Consider the following 21568-nt stretch of genomic DNA (forward strand, 5'->3'; position numbering starts at 1 on the left):
AACCCAAGTTAGTGTAAATCAAACATAAATAACAGTAAGGTAATGGATTTTACAAGTACAAAATATGCAAAAATTAATGAATGATACTCTTCCCTAAACTTAATCTCTAATTCTTCCCTTTGATCACATTAAAATGGGGTAATTTATATAAATAATTGGGAATTAATTGAAGCAAAATCTAAGGGATAAAATATAGTCACTAAAAAAATCAAGAAGTTTTAAATTTTGAAAATCTAGATTTTTTAATTTATAAACTATTTTTGGAAAATTAAATTAAAAAAAATAGACTTGGAAAAATTTTGAAATTTTTTTTATAACAATTGGATGATCCTATATAAATCAGATATAAAATTTTAAAAAAATATATATATTATTTTAAACATAAATAAATTCTTTTCTACATATAGACATATTTTTTAAAAAATCTTAAAAATAGTTATTAACTTCTAAAAATATGAAAATATTTTCTGAAAATATATAATAGCAAGTAACTTTACAGAAAAAATAAAATTTTTTAAAAATTTTAATATTAAAAATCCTTATTTGGATAAATAATTTATATAAAATTCATTAACAGTTAGAATATTTTAAAAAAATTTCCTTGGACTTATAACACGATGAGTTTTCACAAAAAAAAAAAAAAATTGTAACAATTAGTTCTACGAAATAGTTCTAAATTAAAAAAACAAATACAATTTTAGAAAGAAAATAATAGAAAAATAAAACAATAGTCAAAATTTTTTAAAAAATTCTCTTAGATAGAGAAAATGATAAAGTTTCAAAGAAAAATAAATTTTGCAAAAAATAGCACTACAAGATATTTTTAAATCCAAGAATATGAATTTTGTTAAAAAAATTATAGAAAAATAATACAACATTAAAAAAATTTTGAATTTTTTTAGATGAGTAATGAAATTTTATTTCTCAAAAAAATTAATCTTAATTAATTTCTAATAGAAATTATACAGAACAATTTATTTGACAATTCTAAGCAAAAATATGAAATCAAATTACAAATTAAACATGTATAGTATTTTTTAAAATTAAATATGATTTTGGAACCCAATATAGGTTCTGCTCAACTTAGTTAATCAAAAATTTCTTAAGGATATATTTTCTTGATAATTTTTTTATTTAACCTTTGTGATATCTAAAGTATCAATTTTGTCTATTGTAATTTCTAAAATTAGAAATAACTAAATTCTAACATACATAATTTTTAATTTCTTCTTTCACTGTTTAATTTTTCATTTTTATCTTATCAAAATCCTCTAGTCGACAAGATATTGCTAAGGTTAATTTTAACTCTTTATTTTAATAATTTTTTATTTTCTATTTCTAATTTGCAAGAACTCTTAGACAGTATTTTTATAAATTTAAATAATTGGTCAGGAGGTAGGGACCGTACCTGACTTACCTTGTCGATTTCTGATGCTCCCCTTGTAGTGCTGCTTTCCTCTTACGATGCTCTCCCTTTATTGATGCTCTCGATGATCATTGAGGATGAGCTTGCTTCATCTTCTTCTTCTTGGTGACTTGCCACTAGTGCAAGTCCGACGATGGCTTCAATCTCCGATTCGGACGACGTTTCGTCCCACGTCACCTTTAGATTTTGATGCTTTGTCTGGACTGGTCTTTTTTCCTTGTCCTTGTCCTTACTCTTCAATATAGGGTAATTATCTTTCACGTGTCCTTCTTCATTGTAGTGGTAGCATCTTACCCTTATTTTTCTTCTTTTATCCTACACTTTGTTAAATTATTAGTTTTAAATAACTTTTTAAATTTCCTTACCATGAATGTCGTTTCATCATCATTGAGAGAAGTTTCAGATTCTGGTTCATCCGTTTTTTTCTTTGAGGTAATGTCTCCTTCTTCAGATCTGCACATCTTGTTTCATGAACTTCAAATGTCAAAAATAATTCTTCTAATGTACTTACTTCTAGATCCTTAGAGATATAATATGCATCTACTAAGGATACTCATTTAGAAGTCCTAGGAAAGGCGTTAAGCACATACCTTAGCGAATCTCGGTTGGTTACCTTTTCTCCGAGATTCATGAGTTCGGTGATGAGCTCCTTGATCCTTGAGTGAAGGTATGCAACGGTTTCACCTTCTCCTAATCAGAGGTTGTTGATATGGTTACGAAGCAGGTCCTGTTTCGCGAGTTTAGCTTCGGACGTACCTTCGTGTAGCTCAAGGAACTTCTCCCAAAGCTCCATTGCTAATTCGTAGGCACCGATTCTGTTAACTTCTTACGGAGGTAGCACACTCAGTTGATTGAATTCGGTTTGTCCATTTGCTATGAAGTCTGCTTGCTTCTTCTTGGTCCATTGATACTCTTCTTTGCCCTTTGGTGCTACAAAACCATATTTCAATAGTAATAATAAATCAAAATCTATTTTGAAGAACACCTCCATCTTTCTTTTCCAAAGCGCGAATTTCCTCTCGAACTTAGGTAGGTAGATGCTTGGTCCGATCATCTCTTGTGCTTCGGTCGGTGGTTAGTTCTCTTGAAGTATCATGACTCTGATACTAATTATTGGACTCCTGGCGACCGACTAGAGGGGGTGAATAGCCCTGCACAAAAAATAAAAGAAACAAAAATCCTTCTTGAACTTTATAGCTTTATTAAATTGACACTTACATAAAAAGTAATTAACAAACTGATTAGAAAGAAAGAAGATGCATAGAGAGGTTACTTGATTTGCAATCAGATGATTGCTAATCCAAGACAGTTAAAGCTCATTATCAAAGTCTCCTTCAGGCGGAGAAGCCTCTTACAGTGTTGACAGCTCACACAGTAGTAAAACAGACAAAGAAATTGATTACAAGTGATTGTTCTAAGCTACTAGGATCAGGGATGTATTTATAGCCCTGATTGGGGCACCTGGAGGGGGATAAAATTTTATCCCCGTCGTAACAGATCGCGGCACGTCGCGTTTCGATAAAGTTTCTGATCTGGGCACCCAGAAGGGTTTCGGGAGCCCGGACCGGGTCGACGCAACCCCACCTGGGCGAGGCGCCCAGGGGCGCCCAGGTGATCTGGGTCTTCCGCTCAGGTTCGGCTCGCTTGGGTCCGGTTCTTCTACTCTGGCTCCGCTCGCTTGAGCGATTTCGGTTATCCGGAATAAGGCTCACTCGAATCAATTTTCCGGCCTTCTCAAGCAACCTTCAGCTCCAGCTTCTCGTCCCTCGGAAACGCCGCGCGCCTTCTTCTTGTCCGCTAGCGTACTCTTCCGCAGCACCTCGTCCCTCGGATGCACCGATCCCGTCGACTCTATCCTGTGTCGTCCTTCTCGATAGTTGCGTCTTTCACTCGATTTCTTGTGCTCTTAAGTTCTTGCACACTTAGACATAATGATTAAAACACAACAGGACCTAACTTGACTTGGTTGATTACATTAAAATTATCCAGGGTACTTACAACGCCAACGTTTCACTCGGCTGTATTAATCTTTAAATTTAATGCATTTGTTATACCCTTAAAATAAGCAATAAAAAGATTTACATGGCAAAATGATGATTTTTCCACTTGGACAAATTTTGCTCTGACCGGTCCGATATTTGGCGCCAGAGATTGTTCTTGCACACGGGTCAACTTGATTCAGTATAATTCAGACCTTGGATCTACATCCCCCTGTACACCGACATATGAAAAAGTCTTTCTCCATACATTTATTCATATCATTAATATATATAAATTTATATAAATCAATCAATATATCTTAAAACTCCTGATATAAAATTAAAATATCATTTACAATGAAATTTCTTTTTTCTTTTACATATTTTCCATTCACAAATATATTTAGCATTATACCAATTGCAAGCTTGATTGGATGAGGTCAGCAAAGGTCCTTGGGCTAGGTTGAATAAGTGGTACAGTGCTGGCAAGATAAGTCGAATAATTTAAATAAAATTTAACATGTTGCTGAAATTATAATTAATATCTGATGGGGCAAAACAAAATCCAAACTAGCACAGGTTGGCAAAGCAGCACTAGATCCAAGACGCTTCTAATTCGTCTTCGAATATGTTCAATACGTTAGTTGGTCTTTCAGCATCAGAATGAACAAGCATGTTACTTGGTCGTTGCCTGTCAGTACTGCAACCCCGATGGCGATTATTCAACTACATCTTTCCATTCATTATTAATTAAGTAGCTGACTAAATTTCTCTCTTTGCTGTAAACATAAATGCCATCGTACTTCACTTGCCAAGCCAATTTAGCTTCGCATTTGAGTTTAATCGACTAGATTGATCTAAGGGTATCGTTCATTCCCTATAAATCTGACTTTGGCGCAATCCAATTCATAGTATGGCGAATTCATCTGGACGGCTGCTGTGGCTCGGTGCGTTAGTAATCGTCTCTACTATTACGACAACATCTGCAGATGACGTAGCCACTTACATTATCCACATGGACTCCGCCGCCATGCCGGCTGCGTTCTCCGATCGCCGGAGTTGGTACCTCGCCACTCTCGCCGCCGCTGTCTCGGGATCCTCCGCGGTGGGCGACCGCATCCTGTACGTGTACGAACACGCGGTCCATGGCTTCAGTGCGCGGCTCTCCCTGGCGCAGCTCGCGCGGCTCAAGCAGTCGCGCGGTTTCCTGGCTTGTCACGTCGACGCCTTGGTGAAGAAGGACACCACCCACACTCCGGCATTCCTCGGTCTCACCGCCGAGGGAGCAGGTTTGTGGCCTGTCTCCCGGTTCGGAGATAATGTAATTGTCGGTGTGGTCGACACCGGCGTTTGGCCGGAGAGCGCCAGCTTCCGCGATGACGGCCTGGGGCCGGTGCCCCCCCGGTGGCGTGGAGCATGCGAGATAGGCCCCGGCTTCGGTCCCTCAGCGTGCAACCGCAAGCTCATCGGCGCACGGAGCTTCTTCAAGGGTCTTCTCGCCCTTGACCCCAACTTGACGCTCCCCGACCCAACCCCGCGCGACGACGAGGGCCACGGGACGCACACGTCGTCCACCGCGGGAGGGAGCCGCGCTGATGGCGCAGCCTTCTTCGGATACAGCCCGGGCAAGGCCACCGGCGTGGCGCCGTGGGCGCGCCTGGCGACGTACAAGGCCCTGTGGTCTGGCTTCGGTGGGACCTCGTCGGACATCATCGCGGCCATCGACAAAGCCATCGCCGATGGCGTTGATGTAATCTCTCTATCCCTGGGGATCGATGACCTGGCGCTGTACCAAGACCCCATCGCGATTGCGACGTTCGCGGCGGTCGACCAGGGAATCTTCGTCTCCACGTCAGCGGGCAACGAGGGTCCCTTCGATGGCCTGCTCCACAATGGCACTCCGTGGGTCACCACCGTGGGGGCCAGCACCGTCGATCGGACCTTCGTCGCTGCCGTCACCCTAGGCGACGGCTCCGTCGTGCTAGGCCAATCGCTGTACCCCGGCAGCTCGGCCTCCATACATAGGCAGCTTCCCCTGGTCTTTCTCGATCAATGCGATAACATCACATTGCTCAAGAACAATCGCCACAAGATCGTGATCTGCAAAGTAGCAGAATTGGGCATCGCCGTCCAAAATCTTCAAATCGCCAAAGTTGACGCCGGCCTCTTCATCTCCGGCGACATCTTCCTTGAATTCTACATTCAGTTCCCATATCCCGCCGCCATCATTAGCCCACAAGACGGCCCCACCATCTTAAACTACATCAACACCGGATCCGAACCCAAAGCCATGTTACGGTTCAGACAAACCGTTCTCGGAACCAAGCCGGCGCCGGTCGTCGCCCTGTACACCTCCCGAGGACCGTCGTCGAGCTGCCCGTCGGTTCTGAAACCCGACATTGTCGCGCCGGGTTCCTTAATCCTCGCAGCGTGGCCGACGAACTCGTCGCTCGGCGTGGCTGACGGGCACCAATTGTACAGTCAGTTCAACATCATTTCCGGTACGTCCATGGCCTGCCCCCATGTCGCTGGCGTCGGAGCCTTGCTCAAGGCGGCGCGGCCGGAGTGGAGCCCGGCGGCGATCAGGTCCGCCATAATGACCACGGCAAGCCATTTAGACAACACAGGGGCTCCAATTAAGGACATGGGACACCATTACAAGCATGCCACTCCATTGGCGATGGGGTCCGGCCATCTGGACCCGAACCGGGCCCTCGAACCCGGCCTAATCTACGACGCCGACACAGAGGATTACCTCGAACTCCTCTGTGCCATGAACTTCACAATCCCACAGATCAAAATCATCGCCAAAACCGCTTCGATAGATTGCTCAAACGCGACGTTGGATCTCAACTACCCGTCCTTCATCGCCTATTTCGACCCGAACGCGACATCTGCCGGCAGCAGCGGCGGCGCAGCGGCCCGACAGTTCCGCCGGAGGGTGACCAACGTCGGCGATCCGACAGCGACGTACCGCGCGGAGATCGTGCAGATTAAAGGGTTTACCACGAGCGTGGTGCCGGAGAGATTGGTGTTCACGGAGAGGTACGAGAAGCAAAGCTTCACCTTGATCTTGGAGAAGGTGAGTGGAAGGAAAGCTGACACGGAGTCGCATGGGTCGCTGAGTTGGGTGGAGGAGAAGGGGAAGTACGTGGTGAGGAGTCCAATAGTTGCGACGACTTTTATTCCTGGTCTGTAATTAAATGGTCGAGCTGTGCCATCGGATAATAACGAATGAGTGTCAGACTGTCAGGCTCTTAAATTCTGCTGACCAACGTCTGACAAATCAAGTTCAATTGTGATGAAATCTAGTTCTTTTTTGCTTCGATTTCTGTTGGGTTCTCGTCCTTTCTTAGCAAATGGTGTAATAACTCATCAGTTTGATTCTAATATAGAATGTCACTACAAACATTCACCCAACGTTTCAATTTGTCAGATACTATATCTGAATACATTTCAGCATTCTGTTTTGGAACAATACTATTGAAAACATGAGTTTTTGGAATGTTACACAAATAATCAAGAAGCAAGACACAGAAAAAAAGGACAAACAATCAAGACACTGTTGCATGCTTTGAAACTTATGATCTAAACCAAAGTTCTAAAACTTCACTTGAACTCACCCTGCAATAGGCAACATTATCACATCCACAAACCATGTGCCCATTTGCAACATTTACGGCTTCAGAAGCATCACCCAACTGCATTAGGAAAGACACCAGTCAATTCTAGACCATGCTCACGATAGTATCCTGTGAGGTGGAAATGAATCGAAGTGAAAAAAAAAAATAGTACAAACCAAATAGAAATCTGCAACAGCTACGAAGTTGGCCCAGCGCTTGGCAGAAAAATGGTGGCATGCTCTAAGCATGTTCACTAGAGGTGAGAGGTTATTAGTACAAGAGCAACATAGCTGATCGGGGTTGTTTGAAAATAATTCATCAGCACGAGAGATTTGGATGTGGTGTTCATGGGTGGGGATTCTGCTCGATTGGGGCACGAGGTTGAATTCATTCCTTCATCGCCATCTGCATCTTAAGGGTAGTCTTCAGTGAGTCAAAAATACAAAGAAAGGCACTAGCTAGGTTCAGCACTACAAGTGAAAGTGTCGTTGCATTTATTTTCTACCACATAATTCCACTCGAATGCAATGCCTTCAAAAGCCTCCTTGGAAGTTACAGATGTGAATACCAGAAGGCGATGATTATGTTTGATCATTGTACTTTGCAATGGCCAACTACCATTCCTGGGCATCTGATTCACTGGGTACCAATACTTCATGAGACCTGAAGCATTGAGCACCCCGCTAAGAGCATTCGATATTTAATTTAAAATGTAATTATAAATATTTTCTAAGGATGCTTATTAAAAAGGATTATTTTAAAAGATAAAATATCATAGGTCATTTATCATGGTAAATTTTATAAATGTCATTATTATATTTATAAATTAATAAACAAATTTAACTTTTGTTTTTTTTATTACCCTTCTTTCTTTCACCACAGAACCACCTCCACCACACGCCTCCTTTCCCTCCTTTTCCCCCTTGCCTCCATCGCGTGTCTCCTTTCCTTCCCTCTTCGCAACAAGCTTCTTCCCTTTCCGCAGCCCGCAAGGAGAGGAGCTCAAAAGTAATCCTAAATTTCTTATTTCTCGTTAAAATATAATCTCAACGAGCGTCGGACGTGTGTACCGGCCGCCTGCCGGACGCTTGGCGAAGCAGCGGCCGAGGTAGCCGCCCCCTCATTTACACACTTCAGAAGAGTAGCGGAAGAACATGACCGTTTATTCTCAACTAAAAGTTCTTAATTGCCGAAGAAGAATGGGATGCACACTGATTGATTTCTTTTTTTGTTTTTGTTGAGTTGAATTAACGTCAATTCTAAGTGCCGTAAAACAAGCCTAAGGACAATATTTATCTGGACGCTTTCGAGTGGTGACAGTGGTATTTAGGCGGTAGTCCTATTTAGATGTGATTATCTGACGGGGTGATCGTGGATAGGATTGATTTTATTATTAAGTAAAAAATTATTCGACCTTACTTGATAAGATAATATAATATCATGACCTTATATCCAACTCTATATCTAGTAGTTCTAATGTATAAGATATCCGATTAGTTATAGGGGTTAGAATTCGGTATGCCACGAAGACGGCCGATGGGATCGCGATGTTTTGTTGCAGTAAAATATTGCTGTCCATATCATTTCTCTACGGAGATATATGAATATCTTTATGTTATAACAAGAACCCCTAGCTACCCTGAAACGATAAAAGCGTTCCAGTAGTTCTCAAGTATCCCCAGCTGGATTCTTCGTCTTCCGGATTAATTTGTTCGAACAAATGAATAGTCGAATTTTAAAAAAAAATCTAAAATTTTTCGAACTTTCACCTTGTTCAACGGTATTGTCACATTTTGAATTGAGTAATTCCTTATCTTTATTCATGTACGTCCATAATTATGCAACCATTAAAAAATATGCGGCCCTTGATTTTTTTAATGTAATTCCCCTTTTTTCATTTTTTTTAATTAACTAGAGATTAAGGATTTTGGGTTTTTTTTTTTTTTTTTTGGAATAGAGGCCAAGCGACGGTCCTTGTCCATTGTATCGAAAATTAAATCATTATAAAGGCGGTGATCCTCCTATGCAAATATAATTAATCAATTAGATCAGTCAAAGACTGTGGCCCGTGTTAAAACACGGAAAATCATGGCCTAATAGTCCCACAGAAGCAACACAGACCATACGTTTCTTTTATAAATTGAATAATTTAAAGAAAATTTAACATGTTGCTGGAATCATAATTAATATCCAATGGGGCAAAACAAAATCCAAACTAGCACAGTTTGGCAAAGTAGCACTAGATCTAAGACGATTCGAATTCGTCCTCGAATCTTTTCAATACGTATCGTCCATTCCCTATAAATCTGACTTTGGCGCAATCCAATTCATAGTATGGCGAATTCATGTGGACGGCTGCTGTGGCTCGGTGCCTTAGTAATCGTCTCTACTATTACGACAACATCTGCAGATGACGTCGCCACTTACATTATCCACATGGACTCCGCCGCCATGCTGGCTGCGTTCTCCGATTGCCGGAGTTGGTACCTCGCCACTCTCGCCGCCGCTGTCTCGGGATCCTCCGCGGTGGGTGACTGCATCCTGTACGTGTACGAACACGCGGTCCACGGCTTCAGTGCGCGGCTCTCCTGGCGCAGCTCACGCGGCTCAAGCGGTCGTGCGGTTTCCTGGCTTGCCACGTCAACGCCTGGGTGAAGAAGGACACCACCTTGACGTCAGGGTGAAGAAGGACACCACCCAGACGCCGGGGTGAAAGAAAAATTTATGGGAGAAGAATTCACTTAAAAAGAGATTAAAATAAAATTTTTTAACTTATTTCATTCATTAGAAAAAATATATATTTATAGGTTTATTAGATAAATATTAATTTTAAATTCATTGAAATTAGTTTTTTTTTTTATTCTATCTTCACGAACTATTATCCTTATCAAGATTATCATCTCATCAAATTTTATCTACACGAACTCTTATTCTTATCAAGATTGTCACCTCATCAAATTTGATTTCCATCCACTAACTCCATATTAATTTTTTATTATTTTTATCCAAAATCAAATTTAATTTCACCACCCCCTCTTAAACTCAATTTTACAACTCTAAGTAAATTTCACATCTTGAAAAAGTTTTCAAATTTGAGAAGCTTATAAAATATCAGCAACTTGATCTTGAAACTTTATATATTCCACTTGCACCTCTTTTCTTATAATGCACTCTTTGATATAATGATAGTACGTATCAATGTGCTTTCTTCTATCATGGAAGACTTTATTATCAACTCGAAGAAATGGAGTTAACTCCATGTACATTTCTTTTCAATCACCTTGACTTCTTCATCCATCACATCTTTCTACTTTTTGTTCTTTATAACTTCTTGAAAATCTGTAGGCTCGCAATTGGCAAAGAGGCAACATAGAGTAAGATTTTCTTGATTTTTGGTTACCTCATAAATGTCCCGTAAGCTTCTAAATCGTGATACTCTTTCACTTGAAATTGATGCAGATGAATTCTCTTGAGTACTTAATGTTGGTGTTACTAGTGAAGTAGTACACTTCTCTCTTGTTTGCTCCACATCTTATTCTTCAAAGTATGGGAAGAAGTTGTAATCTTCATTTTGAGATTCTCAATTTCATTCTTCTTCTTCATTAAATATAATATGTCGACTGATGATTATCTTCCCAGTATCTGGATTGTATAACTTATACCTTTTTGAATTAGTATCATAGCCAATAAAAATAAACTTCTTACTTTTACCATTCAGTTTGCTTCTTGCTTCATCAGACACATGAACGTGTACGTGTGTTATACTCCCAAAAACTCTTAGATGAGAAATCCAACACTTCCTTCCACTCCATGCTTCTTGTGGTGTCTTGCCCCACACACTTTTTGTTTATGATCGATTGGATAAGTATACTGCACATGCAACCACTTCTATCCAAAGTTCCTTTGGTAGCCCCTTGTTTTTGAGAATGCTCCTCCATGTTAAGGATGGTTCAATTCTTTCTTTCCGCCACTCTATTTTGTTGAGGGGATCTTGGAACCGTCAAGAGTCGTCATATTTCATTGGTTTCACAAAATTCTTGAAACTCCTTTGAGATAAATTCTCCTCCTCGATCAGAACACATAGCTTTGATCTCGAGACCGTTCTCCTTTTCAACAGTTGCTTTAAATTTCTTGAATATGCCGAAGACCTCCGCTTGTTGCTTCAAGAAGTATACACAAGTTTTTCGAGAAAAGTCATATATAAAAAGAATGAAATAATTACCCTTACCAAGTGAACTTGGCTTTATCAGACCACAAACATCCATATGTATAAGTTCAAGCAGCTTTTGGGCTCTTGAACTTGACTCCTTTGGAAAATCTCTAAATTGCTTCTCACATAGACATGCTTCACATACTTAGCCAAGATGTTTGATGCAAGATAGTCCTCTCATCATCTCTTTCTTTTAAAGAAATTCTAGTTCTCCAAAATTGAGATGCCCAAATCAAAGATGTCATAGTTAAGTGATGTCTTTATAACAAGCTTTGAGATAGTTGAGAACATCATTTTGAATATTAAGCAAGAACATTCTGTTGGTGCGGGAAACATCCGACGATCGAACCTAAGTTTTGATAATGGCAAAGGATTCAAAGTTAAGGTGTGGTGTTATCTAACATGTTGATTGAGTGTTTCAGGAAAGTCCTAACTGCGGTTAGGCAGGTGAAAACCCTAGGAGGTGGTAACCCTAGGTCCTAGGGGGTGGTAGCCCTAGGTGGAGAAAAGTCCTAGCTGCGGTTAGGCAAAGGGAAAACCCTAGGGGGTGGTAACCCTAAGTCCGAGGGGGTGGTAACCCTATGCGGAAAGTCTTGGCAGGTCGATGGCTTCAGGCAAAAGTCCTAGGGGGTGGTAACCCTAGGTGGAAAGTCCTGGTGTCGCGAACCAGGTGAAAGACTGGACTAGCCGGGAAGCGGATGTCCAGCAGAAAGTCCGGAAGCGTCGAGTGCTGAGCAAAAGTCCAGTCGATCTGGAGGATCGCACTGGCAATAAGTAAATCTCCTGAGTGGAGTAGGTGAGGACGCGTTCCCCATAGAGGGAACAGTAGGCGTCGGGTCGACCTAGGGTTTCCGGACGGAAACCCGAAGTTAGGCTCGGATAGTCCAAAGACTATCATTATCACTTCTACTATGCTTTATGTGCTAACTTTGTGCTGCAGGGTATATTTGGGATTAATGTATCTTGCAGGGACCAAAGTGCAAAGATTAACCTCGGATGAACAGTGTCTGAGGCGCCTCCATGGAGCTTGGAGGCGCCTCGGGTGCAAAAGTTGCCTCGGTTGGCTATGGAGGCGCCTTGGAAGGCGCCTTGAAGACCTATGAAGGTGCCTTCAAGGTGATAAGGCGCAGAATGGTCAGCGCTCATCTGCACGGTGGACTCGGAGCTATGGAGGCGCCTTCAGAGGCTTTCAAGGCGCCTTAGATGCCCTTTATAATGGGTCTTCGAGCAGCAGTGAAGATCAACAATTGATAAGCTTTCCTTCTGCTGAGTGCTGATCAAGAAACGACTCTAAAGTGCTGTTGCAGTCACCGACGACCCGAAGCTTCAGTTATTATTTTGTTGTCGGTATTATTTCAATTCCATTTGTACTTATTTCCTTGTACTTATTCACGATATCTTAGTTGTTGCCCACGGAAAGCGATCAAGGATCGCGGGCCTTCGAGTAGGAGTCGATCTAGGCTCCAAACGAAGTAAACGACTGTGTCTCTGTGTTTGTGTGTATTTACATTTCCGCTGCGTATTTTACTCCGATAGTTTTTCGATAATCGAACGAAATTACCGCGAGCGCTATTCACCCCAACCCCTCTAGCGAGTCTCGATCCAACACATTCTATTTCTTGACATAGGCACCTTACCAATCAAGCAGTCAATACCTGTTGGTACCCTAAAGTTGTTTTGATGTGATCAAACAAGTTCGGTTAGGTCCTATTGTATTTAATCCTGTGTCTAAGTGTGTAGGAACTTAGGAGCACAGGATATCGAGCAAAAGACGCAGCTAGCAAGAAGGATGGCACGGGAGAGAGCTGACGAGCTCGGTGCGTCTGAGGGATGAGGTGTTGCGGAAGAGTATGCGGGCAGACGAGAAGAAGGCGCCCGACATTTCTGAGGGATAAGAAGTCAGGAGTGGAAGCTTGCTCGAGAAGGCCGGAAGTTGGGTTCGGGTGAGCCCTATTTCGAATGACCGAGATCATCCAAATAAGAGGAACCGGAGCGGAAGGCCCGAACTGGAAAAAGTCAACTTAGTTGACTTTCTTGGTCCGGGCGCCCGAACTCCGGGTGCCTAGAACCCTTTCGGGCGCCTGAAATCAGATTTTATCTAGATCACGTTTGATCGTAATCCGTTACGAAGGAGATAAAATTTTATCCCCCTCCAGGTGCCTGGAACGCTTCCAGGCACCCCGAGCAGGGCTATATAAGTAGCCCTGCTCCCAAAGCTAAACACCAACCAGAAATATCCAAACAACACTTGTGCGCTTTTCCTTTTCTGTTTTAGCTTCGTCTTGTTGTGCATTTATTGCTGTAAAGAGGCTTCTCCGCCTGAAGGAGATTTTTTTAGTGTGCTTTAACTTCCTTGGATTAATAATCTCCCCGGTTATAACCAAGTAACTTCTCGGTGTCTCTTTCATTTTATTTTCTTTATTATTCTTTTATGCAAGTGTTATATTAAGTTATAAGTTCGATGAAGGTATTTTTGTTTATTTCTATGGGGGCTATTCACCTCCCCTCTAGCTGGCTACCAAGGGTTCTAACAATACCATCTTTTAAGATAAACATATTATCTTTTAGATGAATATCATATCCTTTTTCCAAAGGTTGTCCTAAGCTCAAAATGTTGCTCTTTATATTTGGCACAAAGAAAATATTTAAAATATATTCATGTTTTCCATTCTTCAAATGGATGAGAATGTTACCTTTGCCTTTCACCTCGATCTTTGATTCATCTCCGAAGGATACATTACCACCAACTGATTCATCAAGCTCTACGAACATGTTTCTTTTTCCACACATACGATTGCTTGTACCAGTGTCGAGATACCGGATCTTTCATTATCTTTATATGCTAGCAGTAGGGTGTCATCTTCCTCTTTCTTTTCTTCCATATAGTTTGCTCTTTCATATATTGACTTCTTGGGTGATCTACATGTTGGTGCGGTTAGCACTAACGATTTAACCCAGGTTTTGATGAATGACAAATCAGGTTAAGTTAGTTTGTTGTTTTTTGACACTTTGATTAAGTGTGTAGGAGAAGTCCAGACAGGTCGACGGGCTGACTGGATGTCTGGCACGAAGCCCAGCTAGGTCGACGGGCTGACCGGATAGCTGGCAAGAAGTCCAAGCGGGTCGACGGGCTGACCAGACGCTTGGCGAGAAGCCCAGCTAGGTCGACGGGCTGACCGGATAACTGGCGAGAAGTCCAAGCGGGTCGACGGGCTGACCGGACGCTTGGCGAGAAGTCCAGCTAGGTCGAAGGGCTGACCGGATAGCTGGCGAGAAGTCCAGACGGGTCGAAGGGCTGACCGGACGTCTGGCAGGTAAGTGAGGTAAGTCACTGGAGGGGAGTGACTGCGAGGACGCGTTCTCGGGAAGGGAACATTAGGCGTCGATCCGGCTTAGATCCATTTCGGATGTCTAAGTCGAGATCGTGACTAGATTCCGGTCTCGGAAAGACGGAATCTAAGTCATACTATTTGTGCTAATTCATACTATTATAAAATGTGCTAACAATCTATGTTGCAGGATATATATTGCCTCGGACTAACTTTATTTTGCAGGAAAAGGGAGTTTTCTGGAACAAGGTGGTCCGGGCGCCCGGAAGGCAAATTATATCCAGCCAAGTCGTCACCACGTGGAGCATCTCGGTTTGAGCAGCTACGTCACATTCCAGGCACCCGGAAGGAATCCAGGCGCCCGGAGCAACATATAAAAGAAGCCCCAGGCAGGAGCTTCAGAATCATCAATCTGAGAACTCTTCTACTGCTAGTCCTGCTGCTCTACTGCGACACCAACAAAGCTCCGACAAAGTGCTCCTTCGGTTTTTAGTTAATTTCCTTGTCGGTATTACTTTGTTTCACTAGCATTCCCTGTATTCATTTTGTAATTATATTCGAATTGTTAGTGATTGCCCAACGAAAGTGGTCAAGGACCACGGACCTTCGAAGTAAAAACAACTGTGTTCATTTACTTTTCCGCTGCGTATTTTTACTCAACTTTTCGAATCGATATTCACCCCCCCTCTATCGAATCTAACGGTCCTACAAGTGGTATCAGAGCAGGTACCGCTTTGATTTGGTGCAACCACCAATCAGGCAAAGGGGGGACTTTTTGAAAGAAAAATTAGATATCGTTTGTCTTTAAAATAAAACCTTACGCCTTCCGTTTTTTCCCTCCAAAACAGTTTTTGAAAAATACATCGTCATCTTTTCACCATTGTTTAGTATTTAAAAAATATTACATTTTCAAAATTTTGAAATAATATTTTTTTAAAATATTTTATTAATATTTTAATAATATTTTATTATTCTTTCTGAAAATAGTGAAATATTTTTTTTTTTCAGCATTGCTAATCCAAGACCAAGTCTTGGGATCTTTTGGTTGTTTCTCTGTGTGCAAGAAATTATGACTCTTCTAGAAGGACGGAACCCCTGCGAACCACCACCATACGATCATGAAGACTTCAACTACTGGAAGCGATTAATGGAATGCTTCTTAGGAAGCGTAGACATCGATTATATGCTAATTTTGAGGGAACCTTATCAAAACTCAGAACTGAACAAAAAGGTAAGTAACATTATTTGTAATGTTTTACCTAACAATATTTTATGCAGATTAGAAAAGTACAAGAATGCATATGAGCTGTGGACCCAGTTGATCAAGCTTCACGAGACGCCAATGGAGCTAGAAGATCAAGTTAAAGTCAAATATGGACTCGAGTCAAATCCAACGGAAAAGCCTACTGAATTAGGGGTTGCGCTCAAGGTTAGTAATATTTACCAAAATACCCCTGTTAATAGTAGTTTAAATAATCAGCATGATGATAAGTATGAAATTAGTCCAAGTATGGTGCATGATAATCTAGATTTAAATGATTTAAATTCAAAATCACAAAATAATCTATACTCTGATCAAGTCAATCAAGACTCTGATCAATTTGGCATCAACCTTGACTTGGTCAAACAGAACAATGACCAAATCAATTCAAATAATTTAATTAATTCAGAAAATTTGAAATTAGGTGAGCATTTAGACATAAATAAGTCAAACATTAAAATAAATTTGAATTTAAATGCTAAAAATGAGAAAAATGATAAAATCAATAAATACCTTGATAAAATATTTAATAATCAAGATAAAATCAGTCTAGAAAATGCTATCCAAAACTAAGATAATTTAATTAATAAAAAATTAAACTTTAAAGATAAAACTAATCTAATAAATTTAATTAACCATATCAATTTAAAAGGCAAAGAAAATATAAGGATAAAATCAAACACTTTGATAAAATCAAAACGGAATTTAACAAACTTAAAATTAAATGTTAAAGATAATATATTAAACAAAAATAAACTAGAAATTTCAAAATTAACAATTAATAAAAAGCTAAAAGATAAACCGTTAAGAAAATATAATTCAAACAGTTTAGTTAATTCAAATTTAAAAATAAATAAAAACTTAAACTTTAAAAATAAGCTATTAAAAAGAGATAATTTGACCAATTTAATTAATTCAAAATTAAAAACTTAAATTTAAATTACAAATTAAACATTAAAACTTAACTAAAACCAACTCTAATTATACAAAAATCTTAAATTAAAGGCCAATAATTGAGGGGGAGGCTCCAGAATAACTGGCACCTCCAAAACTAACTTACCTGACAAGGTAACCCAAATAAACTAACCCGGCAGGGTAATTAGGATTAGTTAAAAAGGGACCCAGTTTAACTTGAATCATGGTACTGGTGAAGTTTTTTGATGATAGTACGTTGGGGAAGCTTGGGCATCGCATGTCTAGAAAGATATGACTTCAATCTGGTGCATTTGGCCAAGTGGAACCGACCGAAGCTACCTTTAAATGGATCCTAACTAGTTAGACCAAGGTTTAGTACTAAGCTCCATGGATAGGACTATTCGGAAAACCTCGAAAGGTTGGTTACTTCTAATGATGTCCAGGTGACTCACCAAGCTAAGAAGTTTATCCGAAGAATGCCTATTTGTTGAGACCAAAGCTAAACCTGAATCTAACACAAGTTAAACCAAACTCTGCAATTAAATTTAATTCATCTCACAAAATTATAAGATTCCCTGACTGATAATCTAGATCGGGTGAGATGAATAAGGATTAAATTAATTAAATTTCAAATTAAATTTAAATTAAATTTCAAATTGAATTTAAATTTTAAATTTCAAATTTCAAATTAAATTAAAATTAATCAAAATTAAAATTTGAATTTAAAATTAAATTAAAATTAATTAAAATTAAATTTCGAATTTCGAATTTCAAATTGAATTTCAAATTAAAATTAAATGTCGAATTAATTAAAAATTAAATTTCGAATTAAAACTCAATTTTTTTTAAAAATAAAATTATTTTTTTAAAAAAAAATTATTTTAAAAATTAAATTAACTTTAAAATTTATTTTAATAAAATTAACTTTAAAAATTATATTAAATTTAAAATTTATTTTAAAAATTCTTTAAAAACTCTTTAAAAACTATTTTAAAAATTCTTTAAAAATTATTTTAAAAATTCTTCAAAAACTATTTTAAAAATTCTTTAAAAATTATTTTAAAAATTCTTTAAAAACTCTTTAAAAACTATTTTAAAAATTCTTTAAAAAATTATTTTAAAAACTTCTTTAAAAACTATTTTAAAAACTCTTTAAAAATTATTTTAAAAACTATTTTAAAAATTCTTTAAAAATTATTTTAAAAAACTCTTTAAAAACTATTTTAAAAAGTTCTTTAAAAAAATTATTTTAAAACTTCTTTAAAAACTCTTTAAAAATTATTTTAAACTCTTTAAAAACTATTTTTAAAATTCTTTAAAAATTATTTTAAAAAAAAAACTCTTTAAAAACTATTTTAAAAAGTTCTTTAAAAAAAAAATTATTTTAAAACTTCTTTAAAAACTTTAAAAATTATTTTAAAAATTATTTTAAATTCTTTAAAAACTATTTTAAAAATTCTTTAAAAAAAACACTCTTTTAAAAATCAACTTAAAAACTTTAAAAATTCTTTTAAAAATTCTTTTAAAACATTTTAAAAATTATTTTAGAAAAACTCTTTTAAATATCTTTTAAAACTATTTAAAACGTCTTTTAAAAACCATTTAAAAAAAAAAAACTATTCTTAAACTTTAAAAAGTATTTTAATTTTTTTTCTTAAACATTATTTTTCTTAAAATTATTTTTCAACTTAATTTAACCTAACTGAATATTAAAACTTAAATTAAAACTTAATATTGAAATTACAATTAAAATTTAAAAATTTAACTTAAACTTAAAACTTAAACTTAAATTAATCACTAATATTAATTTAAATCTAAAATCAAAACTGAATTGAACGTATGTTAATTGCCATTAAATAATTATAGAAATCATTTTAAAATCCTTTTAAACACTAATTTATAAATCCTGTTAGAAATTCCTTAATAATAATAATAATAATAATAATAATTCTTTTAAATCCATTTAAAACTTAGACACCTAACTTAAAAACTTAAATTCCGTTAACTTTAAACTTAATTATGTAATTAATAAGTAGAACTTAACCGTTTAAGTTTAACTTCATTTGAGAACGAAAATTGACTTGAATTAAACCTTATTTAACTGTGTCTAATAATTGATTAATCAAATTCAAATAAACAGTTATACCAAAGATACAGATATAAGTGTTAGTAAATTAGACAAATGTGTTAGGGCTTTGAAATTTAACACAACCAAACTTTAGTATTAACTTAAGGGGGAGATATTAAATTAAGGGGAGTAACCAATTCAGGGGGAGGTTCAATTTTTTCTTTCTAAATCCCCTAGAAAAATTAATAAATTAAAGGAGAGTAATAAATTAAAGGAGTATCAAATTCAGGGGGAAGTTTTTTTTATCTCCTCAAGTGTTATTTTTTTTAATCTTCTCTTTAAAATCTCTCTAGAAAATTCTACCTCAATTTTTTTTTTAAAAAAAAAAATTTACTTTGAGTATTTTTAGCAAATATTTTTAAAATTTAATGTCAGGTTCAGGGGGAGAAATAAAACTAATTCAGTTCTTTAAATTGAATTTTACACTTAATTTTGAAAATCAAAGTTTAAAATCAACTTGTTTAAAATTGTGAAAAATTTGAAAATTATGGAAATTAGATTTTTCAAAAACTTAAGTTTACAAACTAAGCTTCTCAAAATCATCTTCCTTAAATTTGAAAATTGAATTTTTTACAAACTCAGTGTTAAAAAATTTTAATCAGTTTTGAAAAATAAATTTTTCAAACTCAGTTTTGGAATTCTGATTTTGAAAACTTATGTTTGAAAACTTGAATTTTTAAATTTGACCTTAAAAACTATACTTGAAAAATTAGCTATCTTTCAAAATTACAAAGTTATAAATCAGTTATATTTCAAGACTTAGTTTTTTTAAAAGATTTAAGAAATAAAAGTAAAATAATCTATCTTTTAAACTCCCTCAGATTAACTTGACATTATTTCTTACTTTGTCTGAAGTCTATGTTTATGCTTACTTAATCCATGCTTATTTTTGATGAATGCCAAAGGGGGAGGGGTAGGTGGTTAAGTTAGCTAAACTAATTTGAAAATACAAACTAACTTTAAAACCACATAAATGCATGTTGTTTCTTGCATAGGTTTTCACTAACTTAACCAGGTTGTCATTCCATCAAAAAGGGGGAGATTGTTGGTGCGGTTAGCACTAACGATTTAACCCAGGTTTTGATGAATGACAAATCAGGTTAAGTTAGTTTGTTATTTTTGACACTTTGATTAAGTGTGTAGGAGAAGTCCAGACAGGTCGACGGGCTGATCGGATGTCTGGCACGAAGCCCAGTTAGGTCGACGGGCTGACCGGATAGCTGGCAAGAAGTCCAAGCGGGTCGACGGGCTGACCGGACGCTTGGCGAGAAGCCCAGCTAGGTCGACGGGCTGACCGGATAGTTGGCGAGAAGTCCAAGCGGGTCGACGGGCTGACCGGACGCTTGGCGAGAAGTCTAGCTAGGTCGAAGGGCTGACCGGATAGCTGGCGAGAAGTCCAGACGGGTCGAAGGGCTGACCGGACGTCTAGCAAGTAAGTGAGGTAAGTCACTGGAGGGGAGTGACTGCGAGGACGCGTTCCCGGGAAGGGAACATTAGGCGTCGATCCGGCTTAGATCCATTTCGGATGTCTAAGTCGAGATCGTGACTAGATTCCGGTCTCGGAAAGACGGAATCTAAGTCATACTATTTGTGCTAATTCATACTATTATAAAATGTGCTAGCAATCTATGTTGCAGGATATATATTGTCTCGGACTAACTTTATTTTGCAGGAAAAAGGAGTTATCTGGAACAAGGTGGTCCGGGCGCCCGGAAGGCAAATTATATCCAGCCAAGTCGTCACCACGTGGAGCATCTCGGTTTGAGCAGCTACGTCACATTCCAGGCGCCCGGAAGGAATCCAGGCGCCCGGAGCAACATATAAAAGAAGCCCCAGGCAGGAGCTTCAGAATCATCAATCTGAGAACTCTTCTACTGCTAGTCCTGCTGCTCTACTGCGACGCCAACAAAGCTCTGACAAAGTGCTCCTTCGGTTTTTAGTTAATTTCCTTGTCGGTATTACTTTGTTTCACTAGCATTCCCTGTATTCATTTTGTAATTATATTCGAATTGTTAGTGATTGCCCAACGAAAGTGGTCAAGGACCACGGGCCTTCGAGTAGGAGTCGTCACAGGCTCCGAACGAAGTAAAAACAACTGTGTTCATTTACTTTTCCGCTGCGTATTTTTACTCAACTTTTCGAATCGATATTCACCCCCCCTCTATCGAATCTAACGGTCCTACACTACATTCTTTAGCATAATGTCTAAATTTGTCACAATTGTAGCACTTAACTTGAGACTTATTGTACCTTGAGTTTGTGTACCCTCTTCCACGTCCTCTTGTTGAATGTTCTCCTATTTTATTGTTGTTGTTGGAAACCCATCCTTGCTCATTAGGACGGCCTCGACCATATCCACAACCTCTTCCATGTTGACTTCTATTGTTACTGAAGCTTTCATATTTCTTTGTCGGTTGAAGAGTCATCTTCAGGAATTATTGTGTAATTTCTTCATTTATCTTCTTCTTTTCTTCATGTGCTTGTAATGAACCCAGGAGTTGCTTTATCGTCATGACTTGTAGATCCTTGGTCTCTTCGATGTTGGTTGTAATGCTATCAAATTTTGAATCCAGTGATCAACCAATGTTCTCAATGATAGTTAGTTCTTCAAGTTTCTCACAATTTCTCTTTAGTTGATTGGAAATGATAGAGACTCTAGAAAAGTAATCGGATACCAATTCACCTTCCTTCATATGA

General features: G+C 38.1%; 1 protein-coding gene and 1 pseudogene across 1 annotated transcript; one reads left to right on the forward strand and one right to left on the reverse strand.

Moving 5' to 3' along the window:
• The first annotated feature begins 4303 nt into the window (after positions 1–4303).
• On the forward strand, positions 4304–6733 carry LOC121988945 (subtilisin-like protease SBT3). The gene has a single exon (XM_042542682.1). It carries the CDS (start codon positions 4319–4321, stop codon positions 6602–6604), a length of 2286 nt encoding a protein of 761 aa, XP_042398616.1. The 5' UTR covers positions 4304–4318; the 3' UTR covers positions 6605–6733.
• Positions 6734–6791: 58 nt separating this feature from the next.
• Positions 6792–7659, reverse strand: LOC121991383 (annotated as a pseudogene).
• Positions 7660–21568: the final 13909 nt, after the last annotated feature.

This window comes from Zingiber officinale, chromosome 6B, assembly GCF_018446385.1.
Source record: "Zingiber officinale cultivar Zhangliang chromosome 6B, Zo_v1.1, whole genome shotgun sequence".
Classification (NCBI taxonomy): domain Eukaryota; kingdom Viridiplantae; phylum Streptophyta; class Magnoliopsida; order Zingiberales; family Zingiberaceae; genus Zingiber; species Zingiber officinale.